This window comes from Pan paniscus, chromosome 10 (assembly GCF_029289425.2).
Source record: "Pan paniscus chromosome 10, NHGRI_mPanPan1-v2.0_pri, whole genome shotgun sequence".
NCBI classification, from domain to species: Eukaryota; Metazoa; Chordata; class Mammalia; order Primates; family Hominidae; genus Pan; species Pan paniscus.
In genome coordinates, this window is record NC_073259.2 from 116742436 (window position 1) to 116760614 (window position 18179).

The following is an 18179-nucleotide window of genomic DNA, read 5'->3' on the forward strand; positions in this document are numbered from 1 at the left end:
AATTCATGTGGTCAAATGGCATTACAGAATTACTGAAAAGTCACTTTACTTTCCCTAAAATCTTCCAACAGAGAACATGTCAACTGTCAATAAGCACATACACAAACACACTCACAGAAAAGACTGTAATCCCAGCACTTTGGGAGGCCCAGGCAGGCGGATCACTTGAGGTCAGGAGTTCGAGACCAGCCTGGCCAACATGGTGAAACCTCGTCTCTATTAAAAATACAAAAATTAGCCAGGTGTGGTAGCAGATGCCTGTAATCCCAGTTACTCGGGAGGCTGAGGCAGGAGAATCACTTGAACCCAGGAGGCGGAGGTTACAGTGAGCCGAGATCATGCCACTGCACTCCAGCCTGGGTGACAGAGCAAGACTCCATCTCAAAAAACAAAAAAGAAAAAGAAAGACACAGCAGACACTGCAGTACAACCTTTTTGATTTAAGGGCTTGTTGAAAGGATTATCTGTAATTAAACTTAAACGTAGTAAATTATTGTAAAATCCAACAGACAGTCAAAACTGCTATAACGTTCTGCTTTTCAAGCCTCTATACATACACACACACCCACACACATGCTTTTGAAAGCAGTAGGTGAGTCTCACTGGCCTGTGTGCACACAACACCCTGGGAGCTTACCATGACCGTGCAGTCCTCTGAACCACTGGCAATGACCTGATCGTTATGTGGGCACCAGTCTATGTCCAGCACTGGTCCTGTGTGGCCACATACTGTAGGGTAAGATTTGTCAATTCGACCAGTCTGAAAGAAGAGAGAAACAAACCTATTATGTAATATCAACACCACAGACGTTATACATTTTCTCAGGCCCATTTCTCATTTATTACCTCCACCCAAAACTCTCAATTTTCTAGATATGACATCGTATAGTCAATATCAACTTTCACTTCTAGAAAAAGCCACTACCAAGGACATGCGATCAAATTACAAGAATCCAAAACCCTAGAACCAAAAAGATGTAACCAACTGCACTAGCAGACATAGCAAAAGAGAATATGAAAGTCTTTTTGCCAAAATACAATTCTAAATAGCCAAATTGTAAATTAAAAGGATGTTCCATGGCTTAAAAAAAAAAAAAAACCCTAAACCTTGGTATTATTCAAAATGTTAATACAATAAGACAATATCCTCCAATATATAAATTACCAGTTCTGGAAATGAATGGCATTATTAAAATGTAAAGGCCGGGCGCGGTGGCTCACGCCTATAATCCCAGCACTTTGGGAGCTGAGGCAGGTGGATCATGAGGTCAGGAGATCCTGGCCAACATGGTGAAACCCCGCCTCTACTAAAAATACAAAAATTAGCTGGTCGTGGTGGTGTGCGCCTGTAGTCCCAGCTACTTGGGAGGCTGAGGCAGGAGTATCGCTTGAACCCGGTAGGCAGAGGTTGCAGTGAGCCGAGATCGTGCCACTACACTCCAGCCTGGCGACAGAGAGAGACTCTGTCTCAAAAAAAAAAAAAAGAAACAAGAAAAAAGAAAAAAAAAAAGAAATTTAAAAAGTTTAAAAAAAAAAAAGAAAAGCTTTAGCTATCATTAGGGCCTAAAGAGCCTACTACATTTTAATGTCTCAGTCTCTCTGCTATCCTCAATCAACCGAAATGCCAGCCAGACAATCTAGTTAACACCAACTTAGACCTCACCCATTAGCCAGTTCCACATCTGATTAAGAATAAAATGCTTAATGTTGGTCATAAATAGCTACCACAATTTGCTCATGTCACACATTTGAATCTAGCAAACCAACCAGGGTTATCAGACCTATTTTGTGTCAACTAAGACAACTGCTATTGTTAACAATGGGTATATGAAAGTGGTTTCCTTTTTAAAATAGCTTAATGCCAGTCCACGCTGAAGCTGTGTATGCTTTAAGAGCAGGTGCACAGAAAGGAATCACTGCAATGTATGGCTTAATCTATTTTTTGTTGTTTTTGCTCTTATATGGCAAATCATCCCAACACTGGAGCAGGCTTCTTAGCAATTTTTCAAGAACAGAAATTTCTATGATTTCTCCAATTTGACTTGACTGTGCAAATCTCCAGGAAAGCAGAACGTTAACGTGTAAAGACCACAGGCTCTGGAATAAGACAGGTAAGGGTTCAAATCCAGGCTCTACTGATTAAACAGGTGACTTTAGACAAGTCATGTAATCTCTCTAAGCTTCAGCTCATTCGTCATCTGTAAAATAGTTAACAATGATGCTTATTAACTCCCACAATTACCGTAAGGATTAAATGAGAGAACACTTTTAGATAAATCACAATTCAGTATTACAATTATCTGTAAAATAAGTAAAAAATTTAACCACAGTATCTGGAATAAAATATCCAATAAAAGCTGTCACATTATTAGTTCTTCTAGTACAATAATTTACTCCATCATTAAGAATTAACAAATATGTGTTGTGAACTTTTATGGACCAGACATTGTGCTGAGTGCTGGAGATACAGACGTGAACAAGGCAGTCCTGTCCTGGCTAAATGTGGAGCCCAGTGAGAGAAGAGAGACATTTAAACAGCCAATTATGGTGCCACATAGGAACATAGAAGGAAGACATTCAAGCAGGTTTGTGGGGTCACAGTCTCTGGAGAGGTTTTCTTCTGGGAAAGGTAAGTTCTAAGTTGAGGCCTGAATATGGCCCTGTTTACAGACCTAAGGCCTAGGTTTCTTCACGTTCCTCCACTTTCCCTTGCAACCCAGTTTGGATCTTCCAAAACGCATCACCAAAAAAGGACTTCAAAAAAGGAAATTCCAATGAACACCATATCATATAGAATCTGGGTGTCACAGGAAGGAGCCACACAGTTCATTTACAGGCAGCGAAGTATAAATGGTTGAGAACCAGACTGCCCAGAGTGTAGTCATGGTTCTGCCATCTTCTAGCTGTGAAGTCCTAGCCAAATTACTCCATCCCTCAACCTCAGTTCCTCATCTATAAAACTAGAATGTTTAACAGTTTATTCCTTAAGAGCTGATGTGAGGACTAAATGAGACAATCAAGGTAAAGAACTTGGTACTGTCCCAGCACTTGAAGTACTCAATAAACATTACCCGAAATTTAACAAATGCTGGAATCTACCACATTTCTGATGGTGTCTCTCCTTAAAGAATGACCAGCTACTAGGTCTAAGCCACGTGGTTTTGCTTATCTTATTGCATTCTCACAAAAATCATGCAGGTAAGATGGAGATTTCACTTGCATCCTTGAGTTACTACCCCAGGTAATATTGTTGCTTAAGCTGATGGTACTGGGATCACAGGTGTTCATCCTATTTTACATAATTACTAAACTATAGATATAGTAACTCTTTTGAATGTGTGCTCTCTTTCTCCTTCCTTTCTTTCTCTCTCTCTCTTGTTCTTGTCTCACATTGCCTAGGCTGGAATGCTGTGGCCATTCACAGGCACAATCATAGCTCACTCCTGGCCTCAAGAGATCCTCCTGCCTCAGCCTCCTACATAGCTGGAACTATAGGTGTGTGCCACCATGCGTGGCTTGAATGTGTGATATTTCATAACTTAAAACATCCTAAGGCTGGAAGGCCAGAATGAAGTTTGACACACATTTAAATAGACAAACCAAAAGGAGAGAATTAAAAGAATGGAACAGAGGCAAAAATTAAAGAGATAATGTCTGAGAATTTTTCAGGTTCAATTAAATGCATAAGTCTTTAGATTTAAGATGCACAAATCCCACCTCCGGCAGTATAAGTGAAAACAAATTCTTATCTATTCATATCCTAGTGCAATTTAGAACACCTAAAACAAAGAGAAGATCCCAGAAGCAACAACAGAGAAAGGACAGATTACCTACTGACAGAGTAATTAGACTGATTGTGAGCAGATTTCTCAGAAGCAATCAGAGAAACAAAAAAATGGAAAACATCTTGGAAATGCTAAGAAAAACCACCACCCTTGTATTCCATACCCAGAAAAACTATCATTCAAGAATGATGACACGAAAAAAGCAAACAAAAGGCACTGCAGACAAAAAGAGACAGAATTTACCATGGGTAAACTCTTGTTCAAAAAATTAAATTCTTAGATTTGTCTCAAAGAATTGCTATATTAATTTTGAAGAATTAAGTTTAAGGACTCATTTCAGGAAAAGAAAGTAAAGTAGAAAGGTATAGCAAAACAACAGTGAGCAAATAAATAAATAAAGCAAATACAAACAGGTACTATGTAAAACAGTACTAATAATACCAACTTGGAGTACAGATTTTAAAAAGACAGAAACAAAACATTAGACAACAATACCATTTAAGGTAAAAGGCATATGATCAGACTTAAAAATTGACTAATTTTAGACTTTAAATAAAGATATCCAAATGCAGAGTAAATACTAAAAGGAAAGAGAGAGAATGTATAATTTCTGGGGGTGGGTGGGGGTGGAGGTGTACTAGAATAGCTAGAATTTAAAAACTGGCTCAATCCAATAGAAAGAGAAAATAAAAAGAAAAAAAGGACCAAAGAAAGTATGAATGCAACTCATGAAAAGCAGAGACAAATTTTTTAAGAAAAAAAAGCATGAAAACTAGAAAGCACAAAGATGGTGGAAATAAAACCAACTATAAATCATGATTTGTAGTAAACGCAAGATTAAGCTCACTAGATAAGACAAGGCCTCTCAGATTAGATTATAACCAGCTACACATATTTTAAAAAAATAATGGCACCAAAAGGCAAATAAAGGAGGGCGGCATATTAAAAAGTATACCTGGTAGTTAATACCAGAACAAACAGACTTTAAGGTGAAATGCACTATTAGCGATTAATGTCACTATCTGACATCTAAAGAAACAATTCACTGGAAAGTTATATTGCCACTATAAACTGTAATTCATCTAACCATACAATTTCAAAATAATTAAGGCAAACGTTGACAGAACTTGAAGAAAATGACAAAGTCATAATTGTAAGAGATGTCAACAAAGATTTAAGAAATTAAACAGACAAAATTAATATGAATACAGAAGATTTTATAAAAATTAACAACTTTGATCTAATGAATATATATAACCTTGTACCTAACATTTAAAAATACACTTTTTTCAAACATACATTAAACATTAATTTGTTTTAAATTATCAATTAGGAGACCACAAAGCAAATCTCAAAAAATACCAAGGAGTCAATAGCAGGTAGAGCATCTTCTGAGTATAATGCAATACAATTAAAAATTAATAGAAAAATAAACCAAAAATCTCCAGTACATTTGAAAATATTTTAATTTACTAAATAATTGTTTTTTAAAAATCATAATGGATAACAGAATAAAAGTTAAAACTGAGCAATACACAACATATCCAAATGTGCAAGATACAACTAAAACAGATCTTAGTGAAAAATGGACAGTCTTAAATGCATATAGTAGAAAAGACTGAAAATTAATGCATTGAGTTGCTACCTTGAGAAGTTAGAAAATGAACAGAGTACATCCAAAGAATGTAAAATTATTAGAAAAGATGCCAGGTACAGTGGCTCATGCCTGTAATCCCAGCATTTTGGGAGGCCAAGGCAGGCAGATCACGAGGTTAGGAGTTCGGGACCAGCCTGGCCAACATAGTGAAACCCCGTCTCTACTAAAAATACAAAAACTTAGCCAGGCATGGTGATGGGTGCCTGTAATTCCAGCTACTCAGGAGGCTGAGGCAGGAGAATTGCTTGAACCTGGGAGGCAGAGGTTGCAGTGAGCTGAGATCGCACCATTGCACTCCAGTCCGGGCAACAGTGCAAGACTCTGTCTCAAAAAAAAAAAAAAAAAAAAAGGAAGAAAAGAAGTCAGTGGAAAAAAAATAAATAACAAAATAAATAACAAAATCAACTGAACTGGATAGATCAGGAAAAGAGATAAGGCACAAATGAATACCAGTAATTTTAAAAGGGACATAACTTACAAATAAAGTAGAAATTTACAGAGTATGAAAACACTAGGAATAACATTTGACAATATATATAAATTGAATAATCTAGATGAAATACACAATCTCACAGAAGTAAAAGTAACATCAAAAGATTTTCAAGAATAAATAAATGTAAATTAGATCCATAACCATAAAAGATCAGTAGTATAACTCTACCCATCACCACCTCCCAATAAATCAATCCATCAGCAAACACCAAAAAACACTAGGCCCAGATGGTTTTACAGGTGAGTGTCACCAAATATTCAAGGAAGAGATCATTTCAAACAAAGCTTTCCAGAGAACAGAAAAAAGAAAAGTGCCACTGAATTCATCATATAAGGAATGTAACACCTTGATACAAAGGACAGTATAAGGGAGAAAAATTGAAGCCTATATGACTTACAAATACTGATGCAAAGCTCCTCACAAACAGCAACAAAAGCAAACCAAATTCAGCAGTGTGAGTTGTTCTTTAAAAATGTAAATGAACAGACAAGTTACAAAGTGCAAGAAGAGGTATGCAACATACATACCTAACAAAATCAACAACCAAACAGAACGATGGGCAAATTACACGAGCAGAGAACTCACAGCGAAGAAAATCTGAAGATGCAATAGATGTGTGAAAAGATACTTCAATCTCACTGATAATTAGAGAACTGCAAATTAAAACAACATGGTCACATTTTATACTCATCAAAACTGGTGAAAATGTAAAAGTCTAAATATAAGTGCTGACAAGGATGTCAGGAAAGAGGAATTCATAAACTGCTTACAGAACACCTTGTTACAATTCCTTTCAAGAGCAATTTGGTAACAGGTAGAGGTGAGGAAGTCCAGCCCAGCAATGCCACTTCTAGGTGGTCTGGGTGAGAGAGATGCTCCCATATTTTGTACAAGAGGAATATTTATTGCCGCATTGTTGGAAATAGTGGCAAAAGCAGAAGCAATTTCACTGTCCTTCAGTATGGGAATACATATTTACATAAAAGTTTAAGGCACGCGAAATAAAAGTACATGTTACAGATAAACATATATGTAATAAAAATATGATACATATTTGAAGAAAAGATTACCTCTGGGGAAGGAGAAAATAAATAAGAATGGTATTCTACCTGTATCTGTTATGCTTTATTACTTTTTTCAAAAAGGGGAGATATGAAACAAATCTGGCAAAATATTAACATCTGTTTAATCTTGTGAGTACATGTGTGTTCTATTATTTTGATACATCTTATTTTGAAAAAAAGAATTTAAAATATAATAAAGTTAAGAAATACACCAATGCATTATTATTAAATTTGCATTAAAATTTTTTCTTACTCCCAAGGAAAAAAGCTTTTCTACCTGAATTGTTTTGTTTTACATCAGGGTCTTTGCATTCCTAGGCTCTGCCCAGGAAACCACATTTGGCATCCTTGATGGCCAACTATAGTACTGAGCTCTGAACTTCCAAGAACACCAAATGATTTTTTCCAATCTGGGCTAAGAAGCGCTTTTATTCAAACACAAAGCAATTTTGAGGGGAATCTGGAAGTACTAGCACTAGTTGTTCTTAATTACATACTAAGAAGCTTCTTACTAAATGACTTCTTTTTTGAAGTTAAAATTAAATAACCCTGGCTAAAAGTTAATAGCTATTCACCAGTATTCTTCAGTCAAGATATCTGAGAATAATAATAAGCATTACTGCCATTCCCAGCTCAGCCCCAATAAATCCACAGCCTGAAAGTACTAGAGCTCAACATTTTCTCTGGAACCTGAATGTCACTGAAAGAGCAACTGCCAGCTATTTCTGTCCTTTCTATCAAAACAAATAATAACAATGGCTAACACTTTTTAAGTACTTAAATTACAAGCTAGGAACTGTCTGAAGACCTTGATAACTTTGTCCTCATGACAACCTTTAAGATGTGGGAACCTTATCACCCTATTTTCCAAATAAAGAAACTGAGGCACAGAGAAAGTCAAGAAGCAAAGATCTAAAGTATCACTGACCAACCATACTAGATTTGGATAGGGAAAGAAAATTTCCACTATGCCATGGGTTGTAAAAAAAAAGGCACACAAGTAATGTTAAAAATTATTGGCAATTGGCCATCAGAAACACAGAGTTAATAAAAAATGATATTCTACAAGCAGCTGCTTCCTCTGGTTGTGATGTCATCATAAATCCTTAAATAAAACAGAGAAAGTAGTATTCTACTGTAGCACAAGAGAAAAGCAATTGACTAAATATCTGACAGTGATAAAAGAACAAAAATGTGAAGACAGTATGGGGGTAGATGGCATTTTAAAGGTACACTGATTATTTGGCATGCTGGATGTTCACAAACACACAGTCAAGTATCAGCTATCCTGCTTTCAAGGGCTTACACCTCTAAGTATCTTCTTACTCATAATGAAATCAAAACAAAAGCACAACAACATATTTCACCAAATCAGCATACGTTATTAAAAATGCAAAGCTGGGCACTTACAAACTGCTGCGGGCTCCAGTTCATGGAGATTAAAGGAAACCATACTAATAACGGCCTTATATGGTAAAGATGAGGAAACATCATTCTGAAAGACATTTTGCACTAGGATCTAATAAGAACACAATTCTCATTCGTCTGCACGACACATACTCATTTATCATGTAGTGAACAAACCAAAGAATCCATGTATAATTAGCTAGATTGTGAGGGGCCATTCAGAAAGACATCCACCACATGTCATGGTGACAACACAGTTTACCTGAACCTCTAAGCAGCAAATTTAAATGAATGCAGAGGCTGAAAGGAAGATGTACAAGAATTAAAGCCAGCTTTTAGATATCTTTTTAAACTAAAAAATGAATTATTTAAGAAACTCCCACCAATCTTCTAAAGCTTAGAGATAGAAAAACTTCACTTTACTAACAGATCAGTCCACTATTTCACTAGGGATAAATCACCTCTGTTGCTTAATCTAGAATATTACTACTTTTCTGGCATGAAATTGAAGTAGTTTAGCTGAAAATGTAATAGCCATTAGACTCCTTGCTTTAAATAAATTTTGATTCATTGATTACTTACTAGTCCCAATCACATGCCATAGGATAGCTTTTGTTATACCTTTCTAGCTAAAACTCCAAATGATTGGGATTACTAGCATGTCAACCCAACAGGTGGCAAAAATGGCCAGCACCAAGTTTCCCAAAGGCTCTGCTCCAGAGCCAGTTCATAAACTCGTGGGACATTGGTGAAATAGGTCAGGACACTGGCCTACAGACATTATTATCTGAAAGATCCAGTACAGCCTGCCCAGAGCCAAGCAACATGAGCCGAAAGGAAAATTCAGCTTCCAAAGCATGTATACAGCTGGCACAAGGGAGAGGTGTAATGGCACAATTTCCACGTGGCTGGCCAGAGCTAAGGGTGATGTCTTATGAGCATGTTCCAGCCAGCAACCTTCACCGCGGCAGAAACCGTCCCAGATACAAGCACTATCATTTGCTTTGGGGAAAACACTTAAAAATCTTGAAGTAGCTACAACACAGCCGAGTTCCTGGAGACTGATACTTCAACTAAACCCACAGAGTTAGGCAACATTTCCTCCAATGGGCATTTTGCGGGGAGAAGGTGAATGAAAATCAAAATGTAAGCATCAGTAAAAATATAACTTTATCAAATTGCTATAAAAGGAAAGTTCAATAACTTAAATGACTTAGCAAAAAACATTCCTCTTTAGGCACACTAAATTCAACATAAACCTTAAGAAATCCGGCGAAACCCTGTCCCTACAAATATAAAAATTAGTCAGGTGTAGTGGTGCGCACCTGTAGTCCCAGCTACTTGGGAGGCTGAGGTGGGAGGATCACCTGAGCCCAGGAGGTCAAGGCTGCAGTGAACTATGATCGCGCCACTGCACTCCAGCCTGGGTGACAGAGTAAGACCCTGTTTCAAAAAAATAATAATAAGGCCAGGGTGCAGTGGCTCACGCCTGTAATCTCAGCACTTTGGGAGGCTGAGGCGGGCGGATCGCTTGAGGTCAGGAGTTCGAGACCAGCCTGGCCAACATGGTGAAACTTCATCTCTACTAAAAATACAGGCCGGGCGTGGTGGCTCACACTTGTAATCCCAGCACTTTGGGAAACCAAGGCAGGCAGATAGGTCAGGAGTTCGAGACCAGCCTGGCCAAAATGGTGAAATCTCGTCTCTACTAAAAATACAAAAATTAGCCCATTGTGGTGGCACATGCCTGTAATCCCGGCTACTCGGGAGGGCTGAGGCAGGAGAATTGCTTGAGCCTGGGAGACGGAGGTTGCAGTGAGCTGAGAGCGTACCACTACACTCCAGCTTGGGCGACAGAATGAGACTCTGTCTCAGAAAAAAAAAAAAAAATTAGCCGGGCATGGTGTTGGGCACCTGTAATCCCAGCTACTTGGGAGGCTGAGGTGGGAGAATCACTTGAACCCGGGAGGCGGAGGTTGCAGTGAGCTGAGATCGCACCACTGCACTCCAGCCTGGGCAACAGAGCGAGACTCCATCTCTGAAAAAACAAAAAAAGATGGATCAATCTGATAATCACTGGTTCCTGCAAGAAAGGAAATGTAACATTATGTTAAAGTCGCACAACGCTTTACCCAGCAGGCCTACTCTTTCTCACAACTAATGTATGTTTTCACAAAGTAATAAATTCCCATGGTGATAAAAAGTGACACATTCATTCGAGTGATAAGTCAAATCAAATATTCCCCTTTAAGAAGCTCAAGGTATCCCACATACAATTTCTTTCAAGTTTGCATTCTGGAGTGTATCATATAAACCCACACCTTCCTAGGGTGCTGGATTCAGACTGCTTTCTACACGGTTTCCCTTATCTAATCCAACTCAGGCAGCTGTCTCACTTCCAGTACTTTTCCAACTCCTGATCTGCAGTCCTCGATGCCTATTATCCAGACTAGTTACACCACCCGAAGATGTAAGGGCCTAAGAGCCCCCACCCCATCCTGGGGAAGGCAAGCAAAGATACTTTACATGACCTGACTCAAAGAACAGTTAAAAGATTTCCACATTGTTCAAACCCCTACCTAATATTCATCTAAGTTTTCATTTTAGGAAAAAATGAGTATCAAAATCACTTTATGTGCCCAAATTTCAATCATAACTTATTTTTGGCTTTGGGTGATACATACTGAGAATTCTTCAACTCAGCAAGGAGAATGTTAAGTCACACATGTGCTCAGAAGTAGAGGAAAAGTTTTCTGCCCAAGCATAAGGGCTCCATTCACACTGTGCAGAGTTCAAAGGAGTCAAAAGCGTATCTATTGAAGTGGGTTTTCCATTTTTTTCAACTTCCTTTTCCTTATGACAGTATTATTTATGTGGATACATGTTTTGTTTGAATTTCTTAAGCCCCTGCTGCTCCACGGGGAGGAGCTAGAGTGATTGTGGTCATGGGACAAGGGGACAGCGGCATGGAAAACAGAGACTCAGCAGCAGACCAAAAAGATGGGTGCACACAATATATGACTTGTGCACCGGCTGGTCCCTGAGAGTGACAGCTCATGGCCCAGGAATAAAACATTCTGAGGAGGCTTTACTTTAAGGGAACCAGAAATACCATCCTTGAGGTAAAAGGAGGTGCTCTGGAATAAACCCTACAGATTGAGTTACCCTGTAAGGTAAGGTAAGCTAGAAACAAAAGCTGCTGGGGAGAGGGAGTATGGGCCTACAGAGACTTCACCTGCCTGTGAGTAAAAAACAGCAGTCTTTTTGGACAGAAGTGAAAATGCCAAGCAAATAATTTTTGCATCACAGATCCGCTCTAAAAACTGGGTTTAATACTGAATAGACCATATTTTAAAATCAATTAAGAACTTGAGGGAAGTTATTGTAAAACTACAAACATTTTATTATCAGAAAGCAAAAACACGGAAAAGTTAACATTTCCTTACTCAACCTTGCCCAAATATGCGATAGCAACCAGAGTAGCTGTATTTCCTAACTTCCTGACTTAAAGAATTTATAAAGTGAAAACCTAATGCTTTCTGCTCATTATTGCAGACAAGTAATTCCATATGATGCTTCTGGGCTGAGAACAAATAAAAACTTGGAACCCAAGATGAGGCAGAATCTAGTTAAAATAAAATTGAGCTAGAAAGCAAAAGCTGAAAAGCAGAAGAACTACAGATGTAAATGCAATATGGAAAATTAAAGCATTCAATATCAAATCAGAAAATAGAGAAACTGGTTGTCTAAGCCCTCGTAGTAAGCAAATGACATTGGAGACTGATCTACTGAAACCCTCTGTGAACGCTGAAGAGCTCCAGGGCTAACCCTTCCCATTGCAGCTCTGCATTGGTTTAATCCACAGGCCTCAGAATGAAAATCCACCCTCCTTGGATGGTGGAGATGAAAAATAGAAAAATATTACAACTTTTTTTGGGGGGTGGGAGGGGCTAATGCCTTGGGCTCCATGGCTGAGTCAGTTCCACACAAGCAAGAGGACTGCAGTATAGACTCAATTCAGTCAGCCAGAAATGAAACCCAAGTCACCGGTCCTCCAAGAAAGCAGACATGTGTCCCATCACATTCCCTCTCAGCTCAGTCTTCCCCAGACTCAACTCAGGTCCCACCCCTAATTGGCAAAGATATTCAACTTGGCAGGAGCAGATGATTTGCTACATGTGGTTATAAGGTGGCTTCTGGGCAAAACCGTGACTCCAGAAATGTGTTCATGACACCTTGAGTTTATTTCAGAGTAATGTGTGTTCAGATACCTTTCTTTACCGGAGATACAGCAGCTTTCCCAGACTGGGGTTACCATGTTTACACACTGAGGGCTTCTGCTGGCAGCAATTGTCAGCCTGCTTAGCACAGACTGGCACGCTCCACAAACCCAGGAAAGAGTTAAACGTTCTTTGCACTTGACTCAGTGGCTTCTCTTCACCACACACTCCCAGATCCCACCATTCTCTGAGCCACCCATGCAGCCAATCAAAGCAAAGGAAGGAAATTATCCTGGCCGGCTGACAGCCACAGCGCTCTGATGGCCATATATGGTAAAAACCACTGTCAGAGCCCTGTCAGGCCTGCGGGCCGGCTGCTGTGGACATATCAGTGAACTGCAGCAGCAGGAGAAGCTGGCCAAGGAAACGCACAAAGGCTGCCTGCTCATCTCCAGGGGAGGGGGTGGGGTGGAAACCATCATCTGCCAGGGCACACATTCAGTGAGTCACAGCCACTCACTGTCATCAAAAATAGCCCCGGGGTACATTGGGAAGTTCCTTCTGCCAGGACTTTGTGCTCCATTGTTAACTGGGGGTGAGCAGGGTGCCCACCCCACCCCTCCCAGCAAAACTGTGGAAAACACAGTCACTAGGAGAAAATGAAAAGGCCCTTCTGTGGCACTTCATGTGGTAATGAGGCCAGGCCGCGCTCGTGTGGCTGGCAGCTCGTGACATAATTTGGAAGTCATTGTTCTGCACCTGGTGCCCTCCCCCTGCATCCTCCACCCCTCCCAGTCCTGTCCCCCAGCTTTTCACGGCCCATACACTTGGCAGTTGAAGGTGCTCCAGGCATCAGACAATCTATTTCAGGAGGCAGTGAATGGGCATCCCACGACATGTCAGGACACTGGCTGGCTCTGAACAAAATCCTCTGCCCCTAACACCAAAGCTACCAAGTGCCAAATGTCCACATCTGTACAAAGGGCTACCGGCACTGCCACTGTTGTCTAAAACAGAGTACCACAATGTGTAGAAATGGAAATTGCCTGTCAGCAATGCACAGTAAGGCAGACATGCAGCCAATGCAAATCCAGCAGGTGCTGGCAAAGACTGTGGATCACACAGAAAAGCACTGTCAGGAGACTGCCATTCCCTCTCAAGTAGCCCATGAAAGAAGGCACTTATCAGCACGGCGCCTGGCACTTAAAGGAAGCCCGCAACAAATGTGAACTGCTGCGATTTCATCACTGTCACTGTGTCCTCACAAGGCATGGTATAGACCAAGCACTTTCCAAACCTAAGACAATTCTCTGAGCTGACAGAATGAAAGCCCTGACAAGTTACTGTTTTTGTTATTAAACTCTCTAATCCCAGAGAAAGAATGCAAAGGATTCAGTGTCCATTAGACCACAGCCTTTTTTTTTTTTTTTTTTTTTTTTTGAGACAGAGTCTTGCTCTGTCGCCCAGGCTGGAGTGCAATGGTGCGATCTCAGCTCACTGCAACCTCCGCCTCCTGTGTTCAAGCCATTCTCCTGTCTCAGCCTCCCGATTAGCTGCGATAACAGGCGTGTGCCACCATGCCCAGCTAATTTTTGTATTTTCAGTAGAGACAGGGTTTCACCATGTTGGCCAGGCTGGTCTCAAACTGCTGACCTCAGGTGATCCACCTGCCTCGGCCTCCCAAAGCGCTGGAATTACAAGCGTGAGCCACCGCGCCCGGCTAAACCACAGATTCTATATCCTCCCCCCTAAAGAAAAATTCGTTCATACTCAGTAGAAAAAAAATTAATAAAAATATACATGTACAAATCAAATAAGGACTCAGCAACCTAAGTTCTAATCCACAAACAACCTCACGGTCTTGGACAACCACTCAATTTGGCTTCAATTTCTACAACTGTAGAACAGAGGAATGATCCCACCCTACCAAGTGAAAAAACGGAGACACTGTTCATGAAGGGGGCTATCCACGTACGATCTGCTGACATTCTGCAGTCTCATTTCCATCAACGTGACAGAAGTCACTGCTTTTTCCTAAAGATGATACAAAGGAAAGACGCCATGTTGATCTAGTTAAAACAATGATTCTAAAATATAAAACAGTGCTTATTCTAGTTCTTTTCCCCATAACAATCAAGGAAAATACCAATTTTGCCAAATTCACACTGAAAGTGAAAGAAAGGGTCAAGAAATGTAGGATTTTCTACCAAAAAGCTATCCTTCAGCTTCTTTTGACTCATAATGTTAGTTCACACTATGCATAAATGATTTGTTTCTCTTCCAATCAAACATTCTATTTCTGCAATACTACAAAAATCCACCTAAACTAGACATCCTGGAGTCTGAAGGAGGAATGTGCCTACCACCTACTTCTTTGCCCTCCTGGGGACAGAGCCCCTCTACTAACTTAACAGTTTAAAAGTTGGGTTGGCTCCTCTTCTGTTTCATCTTTAGCTCCTATGCAGAGGAAAAAAAAAACCTGAATTCAAACCGAACCTTCTCTGTGATGTCTTCCTTACCTCCTAAGCCTAGGGTGAAACTATCTCTCACACCCCAGTGCTAAAGCACTTCATGCACAAAGCACCCCCCTGGAGAGATCAAGCACAGTTGTTGAAGCTTCTTAAAAGCAAGAACCTAGCCGGGTGTGGTGGCTCACGCCTGTAATCCCACTTTGGGAGGGCAAGGCAAGAGGATCAGGAGTTCGAGACCAGCCTGGCCAACACAGTGAAACTCTGTCTCTACTAAAAATATAAAAATTAGCCGGGCATGATGGTACACACCCGTAGTCCCAGCTACTCACAAGGCTGAGGCAGGAGAACTGCTTGAACCTGGGAGGTGGAGGCTGCAGTGAGTCAAGATCACACCACTGCACTCTAGCCTGGGGAACAGAGCAAGACAGTCTCAAAAAAAAAAAAAAAAAGTAAGAACCCACCACAGGTCCCTGCACATGCAGGCACTAAGGAATGAGTATGTGAATGAATGAATGTGATTTTTCTAAAGTACTGTGTTAAATTTCACAAACATTTAAGCAATAGTTAGCTCTTTATATGTACTCTGTTAATATTACTGATAATATTTTTCAAAATCTCAATATGTAATAAGTTCATTGTAAAAAAATATTTTTAAGTGCAGGTAATTATAAAGAAGAAAATAAAACATCACTTTTAGTCCCATCAATGTTAACATTGCACATTATTTCCTAAAAACTAATAACACAATTGAAGTTAAGTACGAGATAATGACTATGATCTTATAACACATTTTTTAGGTTATATGAAGGTACCATGGAATACAGGATAACAAAATCTTGCCATATAACTTTCTCTTGCTATTGAAAGGAATCCCTCAATTATTCACTTAGGACTTAAGAATGTTTATATGTATATAGATATTATATTTCTATGTAGATTTTTCTTAAAGGCTAGGTGGAAATATAGTGTTCAAAACTACCAGAAAGCCTTTTAAGTCACTCTGAATTACTCATATATGAATTGTGTGAACTAACATTATGAGTCATGTAATACAGTCTAAGAATATATGTATTAGTTATCAACTGCTGATTAACAAGTTATCCTGAATTTATCCTAAAATTCAGCTGATTAAAACAATAAACATTTATTACTCACACAGTTGCTAAGGATCAGGAATTCAAAAACAGCTTATCTGGGTGGCTCTAGCCCAGGGTTTTTCACGAGATAGTGTCAGCCAGGGCTGCAGTCACCTGATGGCTTTACTAGGGCTGCAGGATCTACTTTCAAGATGGCTCATCACATGGCTGGTTGAGTTGGTGCTGGCAGTCATCAGGAGGTCCTATGGACCTTGCCACAGAGCTGCTGGAGTATCCTCACAACATGGCAGCTCCAAAAGAGACAAAGTAGAAGCCAGTGGGCTTTTATGACCTAGTCTCAGAATTCACCCTCCATCAATTCCACCATACCCTATGGTTACACAGGCTAGCCCTATTCAGTGTTGGAGGCCACCTACCACAACATAGTAAGGCAAGTTTTTGGAGAACCTGCACAAAAGGCTACCATATACATAGCCACCCAGTTTGCATCCTCTATCCAAGTGAGTCAAGAGATCAAGAGCATATAATTCTAACCACTCCCTCCGTTAAGTGAATAATAATTTTAATAATGTGATAACGCAGGCTGTGGTACCAGTGGTATGAAGAAGCAACTAAGAGAACCCAATGGATGAGTTCCTCTGTTTCAGTAAATAATCAAAGGCAACATCTGAGCTGGATAATGAACAGTAAGAAAAGACCACCAAGTATCATCATTAGTGGAATACTGACTGAAATGAATCAAGATCTCTTCCTCAACCAACATGACAGAAACATTCTAAAGCAGCCTTCATCAACCTAGGTTCTATAAGAAATTAAAGTCCTAATGCTCTAATATATGCTATTATAGGCAATGAGCTCTTAATCCTATGCATCTAGAAGACTGGCTATGTATCACCCTTGGGAGAACTAAAAAAAAAAAAAACAAAAAAAAACAGTCTTTCAAATGATTTTCTGTAGAGCTAAATTCTTTCATAAAATCCTAGATGAAAAACTGCAAAATGAGTTGAAAAATGGTTCACAGACATAAATAAAGCAAGATCCCAAATATTCCCACACACAGCTCCTAAAATAAATGGGAGAAACACAGTTGCGTATAAGAAAGTACCACACAGCTACAACAAAGGAGCTCATGGGAGAGAAGAAGAGATCATGACCCAAAAAGATAACAGAGACCTGGCCATACCCATCCTATCCTGGCCAGAGCAGCATTCTTGTCCCAGGTAGTTTCTGTGAGGGTGAAATCAGCTATCATTCCAATTCACCAAAGTTGCTTCACAGTATTTCACAATACTCAAGGAAGGAAGGGAGAAAGAAAGCAATTTGGGAAGACAGGAGCCATCTAGTTCGCATCCTCCAGCCAAGAGAATGTCAAGAGATCAAGAGCATATAATTCTTACCGATTCCTCCCCCTCTTACTTGTTTAAGGCAGGATTTACAGGCTTGTTGTGATATGAAGTGTGTGGGGGGAGGGAGGGGACGGGGGGGTTGTATGTGTATCTATCCAGAAACACTGGTGTGTATGAGCCCTCCATGGTTCACAATAGGGAGGGAATGTCTCAGTTCTATCTACGTCACGAGCGTGGCTACTCCACAAAGGAAAGGCTTATTCATGCCAACGTGGTAGATTACACAGAGGGCTGAAAACCTGTGTGCTCTTGAGACAAGGCAGCTTGTGCAGTTGTGGCAAGAAAAAAAAGTATTCCTCATAGCCAAAACCACAAAGCCAACTTATGTTCAGCAAGACTGCTATTATTCATCCTCTGAAGGACTAAAGAATAAGTAAATGCACTAAGCCACACCTTGAAAAGTCATGGCAGAGTGGCAAGCCACAGCTTGATGGAAGCATTACAAAAGAGAGTGGGAATCACGTGTGCTAATCTAAATCAACCCACCTCAGGACTGAGGACTTTCTATATTCCTCCGGCAGTGACCTCTTCAAAAATCCCACTTTCCCTAATAAAACCTTCCTAACAAACACCTCATAA

At 39.9% G+C, this 18179-nt stretch overlaps 1 protein-coding gene across 5 annotated transcripts in view; it reads right to left on the reverse strand.

Annotated features, from left to right (window-relative positions):
* CORO1C (coronin 1C) overlaps positions 1-18179 on the reverse strand; it is an 85359-nt gene that overhangs the window by 32506 nt on the left and 34674 nt on the right. For all 5 annotated transcript variants that reach the window (XM_003832518.4, XM_063593626.1, XM_034934413.3 and 2 more), the window contains one exon: positions 638-760. In XM_003832518.4, coding sequence (XP_003832566.1) covers positions 638-760 — 123 coding nt within the window. The remainder of the gene's footprint in view (positions 1-637; positions 761-18179) is intronic.